Source organism: Pelophylax lessonae, assembly GCF_965119305.1.
Source record: "Pelophylax lessonae genome assembly, chromosome: 9".
In the NCBI taxonomy this organism is placed as follows: Eukaryota; Metazoa; Chordata; class Amphibia; order Anura; family Ranidae; genus Pelophylax; species Pelophylax lessonae.
In genome coordinates this window covers 255338780-255352955 of record NC_138776.1, presented here as the reverse complement: position 1 = coordinate 255352955, position 14176 = coordinate 255338780, and the positions used below count along the sequence as shown (strand labels likewise).

Genomic DNA, 14176 nt, shown 5'->3' with positions numbered 1-14176 from the left:
GCAGACGGACAATGCCACGGCGGTGGCCTACATCAACCACCAAGGGGGCACCAGGAGTGCCCGAGCGGCTCGAGAAGTGGCCGACATTCTGTCTTGGGCCGAGACTCATGTCCCGGCGATAACGGCGGTTCACATTCCGGGAGTGGAGAACTGGCAGGCGGACTATCTGAGTCGCCAGACCCTGGATCAGGGGGAATGGTCTCTCCATCCGGCTGTCTTCCAGATGTTGTGCGCGAAGTGGGGTCTTCCAGATGTGGACCTGTTCGCGTCTCGCCTCAACTACAAGGTGAAGAGGTTCGTGGCAAGGACGCGCGACCCTCGGGCAGACGCGTCGGACGCGTTAGTGGCCCCGTGGCATCAGTACAGGCTGATGTACGCGTTTCCACCGATTCAGTTGCTGTCCCGGTTCCTTCGCAGGTTACACTCGGAACGCAGCACGGTGATTCTTGTGGCACCGGACTGGCCTCGCCGGTCCTGGTACGCAGACCTCGTGAATCTGGCGGTCGACGCCCCCTGGCGTCTGCCTCTTCGGGACGATCTACTGTCTCAAGGACCGATTTACCATCCTGCTTTACAGTCGCTGGCTTTGACGGCCTGGCTGTTGAGACCGAGGTCCTGAAGGAGAAGGGTCTCTCTCCAGAGGTTGTTGATACCTTGATCAACGCGAGGAAGTCTTCCTCGGGAAAGGTTTATTACCGTACTTGGAAGGCCTATTTTGCCTGGTGTGAGTCCAGGGGGTTTTCACCCCGCACGTACTCGGTTTCCCGTGTGCTGTCTTTCCTTCAGACGGGTGTCGATCAGCGTTTGGCGCTGGCTACGATAAAGGGTCAGGTGTCTGCGCTGGCCGTTCTGTTTCAACGTCCCGTGGCTTCCAACTCCTTGGTTGGCACTTTTATTCAGGGTGTGCGGCATCTGGTTCCTCCTAGGAGGGATCCTTTGCCCCCTTGGGACTTGAATCTAGTCCTATCTGTGTTACAACGTGCTCCTTTTGAACAGATCAGGGAGATCTCGTTGTCTATGTTGTCCAAAAAGGTCGCCTTTTTGGTGGCGATCACTTCGGCTCGCAGAGTGTCGGAACTGGCGGCTTTGTCCTGCAAGTCTCCGTACCTGGTTGTTCATTTGGATAAGGTGGTCTTGCGACCTACTCCTTCTTTTCTGCCGAAACGAGTTTCGGAATTCCATCTTAACGAGGATATTGTTTTGCCTTCGTTGTGCACAAAGCCTAAACATCCAAAGGAGGTGAGATTGCATTCTCTGGATGTTGTTCGGGCGATTAGGGTTTACCTTAAATCGACTGAGTCTTTTCGAAAGACGGACTCCTTGTTTGTTCTTCCAGAGGGTCCTCGGAAGGGCATGGCGGCTTCCGCCTCTACCATTGCCAAATGGATCAGGCAGACCATTGAACAGGCCTATGCCTTGCAGGGGAAGGTTCCCCCTGTGCCTGTGAAGGCGCACTCTACTAGATCTCTGAGTACGTCTTGGGCCTGTCGTCATGGGGCTTCTGTAGCCCAGGTGTGTAAGGCGGCGACTTGGTCGACCGTACACACTTTCGCAAAATTCTACAAAGTAGATGTTCAGGCATCGGCGGATGCTTCCTTTGGCCGCAAGGTTCTTAGTGCGGCTGTTCCCTAGGGTCCCTTGTTGGGGACTCCTGGCTGTTGGGATAAGTTTTGTATCCCCTGGTTTTTTGTCTTTTCCTGGGTTGTTGCTCCTGTTGAGCACTTATTTTTGCTGTTGCCCAGCTGGTTTCCTTCCTTTGGTAAGGTTCCTTTCTTTGATGTGGAGACTGCGTTGCCTTTCGGCGCGGATGCGTTTCCCACCCCTCATGTTTGCACTGCTTTGGGACGTCCCCATATGTGACGAATATGAAGAGGCGGCGACTGTCGGAGGACGTAAGAGAAAACGGAATTTTTGTAAAATCTTACCTGTAAAATTCCTTTCTCTGAGTCCTCCGACAGTCGCCGCCCCCGCCCCTCTTTTGGGGTTTGAATGTATACTCTACTGCTATTCCACTAAAACTGAGATATGGTTGCAGGAAGTAGGAGGGTATTGACTGAGGGGACCACCCCTTGAGGGTGGGATATGTTAAAGCTTTATTGTTAACATATTCTGTTGCCTAGCTACTCCTTCGGAGCAAAGTCTAATACCCCATATGTGACGAATATGAAGAGGCGGCGACTGTCGGAGGACTCAGAGAAAGGAATTTTACAGGTAAGATTTTACAAAAATTCCGTTATTTTAATCAGATATTCTTTTACATTAACAGCTTCCCGGACCATCCACCGCACATTTACTGCGGCAGATTGGCCCTCCTGGGCGAACCGTCATAGCCCTATGCCGGTCGCGCACTTGGGGCTGGGGGAAAACGCGCGCGCCAGCGCGCTCCCGCCCCCACTAGGCAGAGGAGCTGCCGATGCACAGGGTCGGCGGCCACGATTGCCGCTGGGGCACCCGCGATCGCTCCCCCGCTGAGAGTAAACACATCTGACCGTTCTTCTCTCTGAAATGATCACAGAGCTCCTGTGATCCTTCTATATAGAATCACAGGTCTCTATGGTCATTTCACTAGCCACTCCCCCCACAGTTAGTAAACACTCCCCTAGGCTCACATTTAACCCTCTGATCACCCACTGTGTTAACCCCTCCCCTGCCAGTGTTATTATTACAGTAACAGTGCATATTTTTAGCACTGATTACTGTAGTAATGTCACTGGTCCCCCCCAAAAGTGTCAAAACTGTCATTTAGGGGTCCGATCTCTCTGCCGCAATGTCGTAGTCCCGCTAAAAATCGCAGATCGCCGCCATTACTAGTAAAAAATAAAATAAAAATGACATAAATCTTTCCCCTAGTTAATAAACGCGATAACTTTTGCGCAAACCACTCAAAATACGCTTATTGGGATTTTTTTTTTAACCAAAAATATGTAGCAGAATACAAATTGGCCTAAAATTATGAAAAATTTAGATTTTTAAATGTTTTTTCTGGGAATGTTTTATAGCAGAAAGTGAAAAATATTGTTTTTTTTTCAGAATTGTCGCTCTTTTTTTTTATTTATAGCGCAAAAGATAAAAATGGCACCGATGATCAAATACCACCAAAAGAAAGCTCTTTGTGGGGAAAAAAAGGACGTAAATTTTGTTTGGGTACAGCGTCGCACGACTGTTTTCCGTTAAAATAACGCAGTGCCGAATCGCAAAAAATGACCTGGTCATTAAGGGGGCAAATCCTTCCAGTCCAGAAGTGGTTAAACAACCATAACTGGCTTCCAGTAACAGCCATGGCTCTTTCCTATGTTCTCCTATTCGCCTCTGACCTGGAACTTCATGTCCGTGTGACTTCCTGTTTTTGGTGGAGCCATTTTGTCGTAGTCTGAGGACCTGAAGGTGAAACTCTCATTTCCCTCCAGTCCCTTTCTCCATCCTTCTGTTTCAAAATGTTATTAAAGTCAAAGATGAGGAGGAATTATAAAAACAAAACAAAAACAAAAAAGCTCCAGACCTCACCCTGCTGTGGCCATTTTATTGTGGTCCTGAAAAAAAAAGGGGACCAGAACTACATTTCCCAGAATCCTTTGCTGCACTAATTTGACTTCCTGTCTGATGAGATTTGCACTGGAGCCGTGTTCCTGAAAATAGTAAGGATGTTATTATTTTGCTTTGTGGATAATGGATTAAAAATAAAAATAGAAGGCAAATGTTTTTGAATTACGGAATTTCACATTTTTTTTTTTTCAGTTTCTTCAGAGTAGGTTTATACCGAGGTGACCACTCTATTAATCGTTTGGTCTACGTCTGTCATTACAGGGGACGCAAATTGGTCCCTAGGGTCATTTTCTAAACTTGAGGTCTTCAGGATGGGCGAGGATAGGAGTCACATGACTGAGAAGGTTTTGAACCTCACCCTGGAGATCATCTACCTGCTGACTGGAGAGGTGAGGAGGATTCTGGGAGGTCACATGACATCACTCTTATCTCTATTAATAAAACACAGAGCTGACCGGAGAGGTGAGGAGGATTCTGGGAGGTCACATGACATCACTCTTATCTCTATTAATAAAACACAGAGCTGACCGGAGAGGTGAGGAGGATTCTGGGAGGTCACATGTCATCACTCTTATCTCTATTTATAAAACACAGACCTGACTGGAGAGGTGAGGAGGATTCTGGGAGGTCACATGACATCACTCTTATCTCTATTAATAAAACACAGACCCGACCGGAGAGGTGAGGAGGATTCTGGGAGGTCACATGACATCACTCTTATCTCTATTAATAAAACACAGACCTGACCGGAGAGGTGAGGAGGATTCTGGGAGGTCACATGACATCACTCTTATCTCTATTAATAAAACACAGAGCTGACCGGAGAGGTGAGGAGGATTCTGGGAGGTCACATTGTAACATATCTCCAATACCCAGCCTAGGTATCTCCGCTGTATCATCCTTGGAGCTGAGGAAGTACTAAAATATCTAAGGCAAAATCCCCCCAGTAACTGGACAACACACAGTTCTGGGAGTCACACTAGAATTAATGTTTATTGAAAACACAAGAGATCTACACTCTGGCAAAACCCCTCCCTCTTCGAGCCATTCCACACACACACCCATCCCATAATAAGCTTACAAGGCAGACAGGAACAATAGGACAATGGAATGCAGGTATTCACAATAACAAACCCCACCCCACTAGCATGGGTCTATGAAACACTTCTGCCCTATTCTAGCAATCTGCATCCCCACACATCTCCTGAGGGACACTGCTCAGAAATATTATGGTCCCAAGTGAAAGAGTCCCTCACTATTTCAACACAAACCACACTCTGTGTCCATTCCGCTACACTATGACATCACTCTTATTTCTATTGATAAAACACAGAGCTGACCCGAGAGGTGAGGAGGATTCTGGGAGGTCACATGACATCATTCTTATCTCTATTAATAAAACACAGAGCTGACCGGAGAGGTGAGGAGGATTCTGGGAGGTCATAAACTAAAATTGTCCCACTTTTAATACAGAGTTTTCTTCCTGTGAAGTCTGGGGACCATGTGACTATCATGGTACCGTCACCTCCCTCCCCAACTCCTGCAAGAAACAACACCAAGAAGATCCTAGAAGTCACCCAGAAGATCATTGACCTCCTGACAGGAGAGGTGAGCGGTGCCGGGAATTCTGGGACATTATCCAGTAACAGACAAGGGATGTGTCTGGATGGTGACTGTATCATTGTGTGTGTCAGGTTCCTATAAGGTGTCAGGATGTCACTGTCTATTTCTCCATGGAGGAGTGGGAGTATTTAGAAGAACACAAGGATTTCTACAAGGACGTCATGATGGAGAATCAGCCGCCCCTCACATCACCGGGTAAGAGGAGACTTTATTGTAAAGGAGAGAGCAGTACGGAGGATCCACCTAGATCCCCCATCATCTGATAAACACATAGAAACAATGTATTCAGTCAGTGTGTGTGTTTCCTACAGATGGATCCAGTAATGGGAACCCACCAGAGAGATGTCCCCGTCCTCTGTATTCCCGGGATTCCACACAGGAAGATCAGGAGATCCCTCACCATCATCAGGTAGGTGTACCTGAGGGCAGTGATGTATTTTGGCCTAGGCCAACAAGGCCCGGGCCTAGGGCGGCACTATGCAGGGGGGCAGCAGAAAAGCCGCCCCCCCTCCACCTGAGACTCTATTGGCCACTGGTTGCTCTCTCACCCCCCTCCCTCTCTCTCTCTCCCTCTCTCACCCCTCCTCTCTCCCTCTCACCTCTCTCTATCACCCCCCTCTCACTCTCATCCCCCCCCTCTCTCTCGCTCTCTCTCTCACCCCCCGCTCTCTCTCATCCCCCCTCTCTCTTATCCCCCCTCTCTCATCCCCCCTCTCTCTCGCTCACCCCCCGCTCTCTCTCATCCCCCCTCTCTCTTATCCCCCCTCTCTCTCCCTCTCTCTTTCTCTCTCATCCCCCCTCTCTCTCGCTCTCTCTCTCATCCCCCCTCTCTCTCATCCCCCCTCTCTCTCCCTCTCTCTTTCTCTCTCATCCCCCCTCTCTCTCGCTCTCTCTCTCACCCCCCCGCTCGCTCTCATACCCCCTCTCTCTCCCTCTCTCTTTCTCTCTCATCCTCTTCTCTCTCTCGCTCACCCCCCGCTCTCTCTCATCCCCCCGCTCTCTCTCATCCCCCCTCTCTCTCTCTCTCTTTTTCTCATTTCCCTTTCTCATTCCCCTCTCTCTCACCCCCTCTCTCTTTCTCCCTCCCTCCCTCACCCACCCCCTCTCTCTTTCTCTCTCCCCCCCCTCCGATCTCTCTCCCACCCCCTCTCACAACCCCCCTCTCGTGAGATTTGTAGTCCTTCAATTTTGGAGGGAGTCACATCTGTTAATAAAGGAGTGGGGCAAATTTACATAGGAGGTGGAGGGGCGCCCAATTTTAGTCTTGCCTAGGGCAGCACAAAACCAAAATATACCACTGCCTGAGGGGTCTTATCAAACGAACTGCACAATATTCTGTAAAGATCTTTTAAACAAAAATCTGTTTATGTTCTGCTCATGATGTTATATTTGTTCTTGCATTGTTTAGATCGAAGATCTGATGCTTAATATTAAGGTTGAAGATGAGGATGGAGAAGCCAAAGTTTTTCAAGGTTCTGAGCAGTTTAAGGAGGAAGAAACTTCTGCAGGTGCGTAATAAACCTCTCTATAGAAATATCTGGAAGTCATCAGTTACGAGGAGACTTTGTCATTTTCTAATGACCACCTCCAAATTCAGGAGGTCCTTGGCTTCCTGCGGGGCTTAGAATTAGTTGGTTTTCTTCTATGATGATATCCTTAACAACAGATTCTGTCCTCCCATATTTTGTGATGAAGATCAGACTCGATCTTCTCACTTCTAGTTAAACTACGGAACAAAGGGTGTGAAAGTTCTTCAAAGTCGGTATAGCACTTTCAGGCCTGGTTCCTGATGGATACACAATGGAATGAGCCTTCCTTCAAAGGAGCTTATACAAAATGAAGGTACAGTGTAGATCAAAGGTCTTCAAACTACGTCCCTCCAGTTGTTCGGGAACTACAATTCCCATCATGCCTAGTCATGTCTGTGAATGTCAGAGTTTTACAATGCCTCATGGGATGTGTAGTTCAGAAACAGCTGGAGGGCCGTAGTTCGAGGATCCCCAGTGTAGATGGACCTGGTTCCAAACTCTGAGGTGGATATTGAGGAGCTCCTGGTACAAAAGTTCATATCACTCAGAAGTCTTTTTAACCACTTTACCACCGGAGGATTTTGCTGTCTTACGTCCGGGCCACTTTTTGCGATTCTGCGCTTTGCGAATTTAACTGACAATTGCGCAGTCGTGCGACGCCGTACCCAAACGAAATTTACGTCCTTTTTTTCCCACAAACAGAGCTTTCTTTTGGTGGTATTTGATCACCTGTGCGATTTTTACTTTTTGCGCTATAAACAAAAAAATAGCGTTTATTTTGAAAAAATAACAATATTTTGAACATTTTTTTATATGAAATTCCTCCCAAAAAATATGTAAAAATCAAATATTTTTAAAATTTTTTGCCAATTTGTTTTCTGCTACCTATGTTTGGTAAAAAAAATCACAATAAGCGTATTTTGATTGGTTTGCGCAAAAGTTATTGCGTTTACTAACTAAGGGAAAGATTTCTGTAATTTTTGGTGTTTTTTTTTTTTTAACGAGTAATGGCGGCGATCTGCGATTTTTTTTTTTTTTTGCGGAACTGCGACAGATCGGACCCTTGACTGACATTTTTGACACTTTTGGGGTTACCAGTGACATTACTGCAGTAATCAGTGCTATAAATATGCACTGTTACTGTAAAAATGACACTGGAAGGGAAGGGGTTAATTTTATTGGAGAGGGAGGGGTTAATGTATGCCTGGTGCTTACTGACGTGTGTGGGGGGAGGTGACTGAGTGAGCCAGGGACAGATCGGATGTTCAGCTATGCTGAACACTCCAATCTGTCACTCCCTGTCACTTAGGAGATCCGGCCGCTCTGTTTACACAGGCGGGCGGATCCCCAAACTAGATTCCCCGACGATCGGGGAAGAGCGGCGGCGATCGCCGCCGCTCCTCCCCTGGCCCGACTCCCGCTGTGAATGAAAACAGCGGGAGCGCGCCTCCGGCGGCGCGCGAGCGCCGCCTACAGGGGAAGGAGTCCAGCGACGTAGGTCTACGTCGCTGGACGATAACGAGCCGCTGTGCCGCACTAGAGGCACAGTGGCCGGAGGTAAAGTGGTTAAAATGTTTATTGGTTAAGGGCATCAAGCAAATTCAATGAGTTTTGGGGGCTAGGCCTCTCTCTTCCTCAAGGCTGGAGCAGTAGATGTAATTAGAATCACAGTGAGATGCAATAAGGACCTATATTAAAATGGTAGTATACTAAAAAAAAAAAAACCCTGCAAGACAAAGGCATAATGAGCTAGTGTGCATCGCATACTAGCTCATTATGAAACACTTACCTTAAAAAGAAGCCCCGACACCGCTGTGGGAGCTGACATGATCCCTCTGCGTCTCTTCCGGGTTCGGCGGCTCCGGCGCTGTGAGTGGCCGGAACCGCGATGACGTCACTTCCGCGCATGCGTGCGGGAGGCATTTCCCGGCACTTCCCGGCAAGGAACTCTGAAGGTTCGCCGGACCTCCAGAGGGCATGCTCCGCTCGCGTCAGCGGCTGCATGCAGTGCAAATATCTCCTAAACTGTGCAGGAGATATTAATTGTACCTACAGGTAAGTCTTATTATAGGCTTACCTGTAGTTAAGAAATCACAAAAAGCGGTATACTACCGCTTTAACCACTTAAGCCCGAGGCCTATTTCGGACACTTTTTGTTTACAAGTTAGAACCAGTATTTTTTCCTAGAAAACTACTTAGAACCCCCAAACATTATATATATTTTTTTAGCAAAGACTCTGGAGAATAAAATGTCGGTCATTACAATATTTTTTGTCACGCGGTATTTGCGCAGCGGTCTTTAAAACGCCATTTTTTTGGAAAAATTACGAAAAATCACATTTCACTGCATTTAAAAAATACTAAACAGTAAAGTTAAAATGTGTATGTGGAAAGTGCGCAGGATACTATATGGTGAAGCTGCAACCTAAATAATAATAATAGTGGTAAATTTGTAAAGATAAGGTGCGCTAAACTCATATAAAGTGTTCCCTAAAAATTAGGGAAATAAATCACAAACGTGATTAACAAATATAGTGGTATAAAAGGTATTCAAAGTAAGTGCTATACCAACAAATATTATTATTACATGTGCTCTAATATATCAAATGAACATCAAAGTGAATAAAACACTCTTCGATATAATAGTGCAGAAAAAATTGTAGAGAAAGTTGGCAAAGAATGTATAAAGTCCAATCCAAATAGTCCAAGTGGTATAGTGATTTAAATAAACTCCTTGGTGAAAACTCCACAGCAAATCAAAGTGCAGGTGTTCCCATCACCAACTCTGGATTGGCTCCTTACCGGAATGATGGATAAGTAAGGGCGTAATATAGCACAAATCCAGGTATAGAAAAACCACAGTGGATCCCTGAGACCACGCTAAATGAGAGGATGTGCCTCTTACCAGAATGATTCTTGGGTGTAGGCATAAACATACACTTCACAGGGGTGGTGGGTGTCCCTTCTATGATCCCTAGGTCTGGATATGGCTCCTCCAAGGTCCGGACTTATCTCACAGTGCCCCAGAAATAACAAAACCGCACAATGGTGTAATACCTCACAGACTGTTTTAATATTAATTAAAGGTTACACTTACACTTAAACGGCTTGTATTCGGGGCAAGTAGTGCGGTAATGGAGAGAACGAAGCCGCGGCCGCCTGCAGTGCGGTCCGCGGCGATGTGTGATGACGTTGTGGCGCTCCTTTCTTACGCGTTTCCTGCCAAGAGGTCGTCTACGGAGATAGGAGATGCGCCGCAACGTCATCTCCGCCCTTATATGCTGGAGGAGTGGAGCCCAGCATCCGGTGTCTGCAGAGAATGTCTAGCAACTTGCTGAAAACAGGAAGTGCGGTCTCTTGAGTACGATCTACACAAATGATCAGTCATAAATTGTAGATTGTAGATCATTTGTGTAGATCGTACTCAAGAGACCGCACTTCCTGTTTTCAGCAAGTTGCTAGACATTCTCTGCAGACACCGGATGCTGGGCTCCACTCCTCCAGCATATAAGGGCGGAGATGACGTTGCGGCGCATCTCCTATCTCCGTAGACGACCTCTTGGCAGGAAACGCGTAAGAAAGGAGCGCCACAACGTCATCACACATCGCCGCGGACCGCACTGCAGGCGGCCGCGGCTTCGTTCTCTCCATTACCGCACTACTTGCCCCGAATACAAGCCGTTTAAGTGTAAGTGTAACCTTTAATTAATATTAAAACAGTCTGTGAGGTATTACACCATTGTGCGGTTTTGTTATTTCTGGGGCACTGTGAGATAAGTCCGGACCTTGGAGGAGCCATATCCAGACCTAGGGATCATAGAAGGGACACCCACCACCCCTGTGAAGTGTATGTTTATGCCTACACCCAAGAATCATTCTGGTAAGAGGCACATCCTCTCATTTAGCGTGGTCTCAGGGATCCACTGTGGTTTTTCTATACCTGGATTTGTGCTATATTACGCCCTTACTTATCCATCATTCCGGTAAGGAGCCAATCCAGAGTTGGTGATGGGAACACCTGCACTTTGATTTGCTGTGGAGTTTTCACCAAGGAGTTTATTTAAATCACTATACCACTTGGACTATTTGGATTGGACTTTATACATTCTTTGCCAACTTTCTCTACAATTTTTTCTGCACTATTATATCGAAGAGTGTTTTATTCACTTTGATGTTCATTTGATATATTAGAGCACATGTAATAATAATATTTGTTGGTATAGCACTTACTTTGAATACCTTTTATACCACTATATTTGTTAATCACGTTTGTGATTTATTTCCCTAATTTTTAGGGAACACTTTATATGAGTTTAGCGCACCTTATCTTTACAAATTTAAACAGTAAAGTTAGCCCATTTTTTTTGTACATTGTGAAAGATGATGTCACGCCGAGTAAATAGATACCCAACATGTTACGGTTTAAAATTGCGCGCACCCGTGGAATGGCGACAAACTACGGTCAATAGAAATCTCAATAGGCGACGCTTTAAATTTTTTTAACGGTTACCAGTTTAGAGTTAAAGTGTAGCTCCTTTTTTTTTTTTTTAATTATTGCACACGCTCTGGCGATCGCGGGGATACCTCACATGTGTGGTTTGAACAGTGATTTCATTCGCGGCTCGACTTCCGTATGCGTTTTCTTTCGTGCGCGAGCTAACGGTGACGGGGGCGGCTAAAATTTTTTTTTTCCTATTTATTTATTTATTTTTTAACTTTATTACAGGTTTTTTTTTTTTTAAATCTGATCACTTTTATTGCTGTCACAAGCAATGTAAACATCCCTTGTGACACCAATATGCAGTGACAGGTACTTTTCATGGAGGGATCGAGGGTCTAAAAGACCCCAAACCCCTCCACTACACTTTCATGTATGCAAAACGCTGAAAATTGCATTTTTGCATACAGTTGTTTTTTAAATCTGCCACCTTTTGCAGCAGAGTAACTCGGAAGTGACGTCATGGACGCCGCCTCCGGGTTACATCATCGGAGACCCGATCGAAGCCGCTTCCAGCTTAGATCGGGACTCCATCCAGCTGGGTGCTCGGGTCTCCCGGTGGGACGGGAGGCCCAGGCAAAGTGACGGAAGGCGGCGGGAGGGGGGTAGACGTCCCCTCCCGCTCACCCGGGTAACGATCGAGCGGCTCCCGAGTGGCATCGGTCATTACCGTCGGAAAGCCGACCATCGGCTCTAAACCAAGGTACCGGGGGGGTGCCTCTAGCTAGAGGCATCGTCCCGGTATACCCCTGCAAAGTCTGCCGACGTTAATATACGTCAGTTTGCGGTAAGTGGTTAAGGCTTGACAAAGACTGTCCAATCTTAATGGCATTACAAACTGCCAGGATGATTTAACCTCATCGTCTCAGCCTAGGCAAGGTCAATGGAGTGGAGCTCAATCCAAGGATGGTTTTATAATGATAAATGGTAGAGTCCATCCGAGACAGCAGTAGAAGAGTTTTTTTTTTGGTTACTATGAGTTATGGGTTGCTTTGATGGTTGAACTTTAACTTGGCTGACCATGTCGCTATGAGTTTGGTTGCCCTAAAATGGTCCCTTTTTCATTCCCGGCAGGTAAAGATGTGGCTTATGGAGATCTAGGTTTGCTGCTGGATCCAGGAGAAATCAGCTTGACCCTAAAGGTCCCTTCTGGACCACCCATCATGGATCGATCGCTGCATACCTCTGGTCCTACAGAATCTTTGGACATTAGGCCTTTCAATCTTCTAGGCAGCAGTCCGTGTCCTGGGTATAAAACATATTCATGTTCAGAGTGTGGCAGATGCTTCACCCAGATAGAACAAATGATGGTTCATTTCATGAGCCACTCAACAGAGAAGCCATTCTCTTGCTCTGAGTGTGGCCAGCAGTTTGCTCAGAAAGAAAGCCTGGTGGTCCATTTAAGTACCCACTCGGGCGAGAGGCCCTTCTCATGCCCAGAGTGTGGCCAGTGTTTTGTCCAGGAAGAACTCCTGGTGGTGCACCTTAGGAGCCACTCAGGCGAGAAGCTGTTCTCTTGCTCACAGTGCGGAAAGAGCTTCACCCGGAAATCCACCCTCGTTGACCATGCGATATCTCACCGTGGAGAACGGCCACACCCCTGCTCTGAGTGCGAGAAGTGCTTCAAGACAAAGTCAGACATTGTCCGCCACCAAAGGGTCCACACCGGGGAGAAGCCTTACTCCTGCACACCATGTGGCAAACTCTTTCAGCAAAAGTCGGGTCTCATCAAGCACCGAAGACTTAGAACCTGCGAGAAGCCTTTTCTAGAAGGTAGGCAGCGTTTTCGAAGGAAACCAGTTCTCGCTGGGGAACAACAAAACGAGAACCTTTTTCCTTGCACAGAATGCGGGAAACTGTTCCGGTCAAAGTCCTATCTGGTGATCCATCAGAGGATCCACACTGGAGAAAAGCCTTTTTTGTGTTCTTTGTGCGGGAAATGTTTCACCCAGAACTCCACCCTCCTCAGACACCACAGGTTTTGCCCAAAACGGGAGGTATCCGACGGGGTAAGCCTTTCGGAGACTCCAGATCAGGCAAAGCGTCACTCGATGGAGAGGACCATCCCATGTGCTGAATGTGGCAAGATCTTCTCCTGCACCTGGCACCTAGCAGAGCACCAGCGCATCCACACTGGAGAGAAGCCGTTCTGCTGCGCCGAATGCGGTAAACGTTTCTCGTTTCGCTCCAGCTATGTCAGCCACCAGAAGATTCACTCGGGTGACAAGCCATTCTCCTGTCCTGACTGCGGGAAGTGCTTTACCCTGCGGCAGTACCTCGTCAAGCATCAGAAGATCCACCGAGGCGAGAAGCCCTTTTCGTGCCCCTTGTGCGGGAAAAACTTCACAGAGAGGTCGGACCTCATGAAACACCAGAGGGTGCACACTGGCGAGAAGCCGTTTGCGTGCGCCGTTTGCGGGAAGCGATTCTCGGGGAGCTCCGATGTGTCGAGGCACCAGAGGACTCACACCCACGAGAAACCTTATTCATGTTCGGAGTGCGGCAAGTGCTTTTCATGGCGGTCCGATCTTCTCAAGCACCAACGCATCCATGATAGGAAGATCATCAATACCTCTTGAGTTGGAAGAAAATGTTTTCGGATACAGAATATATTGTATCTAGAGATGCCTATTTATTAAAATGTCAATAAAAAGGTTCAATCCTTCTCCAGTGGAGCATTCCTGTATGGGTACTTTCCCTGAGGAAACCTGAGGAGTTGTCCTAAGGCATCAATTGCTTCCCCTTAGACATCAGCCAGTATCAAAAATTGATCTATCTGCAGAAAATTAAAGTAGTATTAAACCCAAAACCATGTCATATATTGTAGCTTACCAATCATTAGATGTGGCGGCTGCATTCCTTTTCTTTTTTTAGGCTTTTTTCCCCTCTGTTTTTACCTGGTGATCTTGCCAGTGACGCACCTCCTGTATTGGAGCATGGATCACAGGATGGATGGTCAACACTCGGGATAGCATCTAAAAAT

General features: G+C 47.0%; 1 protein-coding gene across 1 annotated transcript in view; it reads left to right on the top strand.

Moving 5' to 3' along the window:
• Positions 1–13777, top strand: part of LOC309562996 (uncharacterized protein) — a 52818-nt gene extending 39041 nt beyond the window's left edge. Inside the window, exons 4-7 of the mRNA XM_082267321.1 lie at positions 5238–5361; positions 5478–5575; positions 6575–6674; positions 12268–13777. Of these exons, the coding sequence (XP_082123447.1) occupies positions 5238–5361; positions 5478–5575; positions 6575–6674; positions 12268–13772 (1827 nt within the window). The 3' untranslated portion in view covers positions 13773–13777. The remainder of the gene's footprint in view (positions 1–5237; positions 5362–5477; positions 5576–6574; positions 6675–12267) is intronic.
• The last annotated feature ends 399 nt before the right edge of the window (positions 13778–14176 follow it).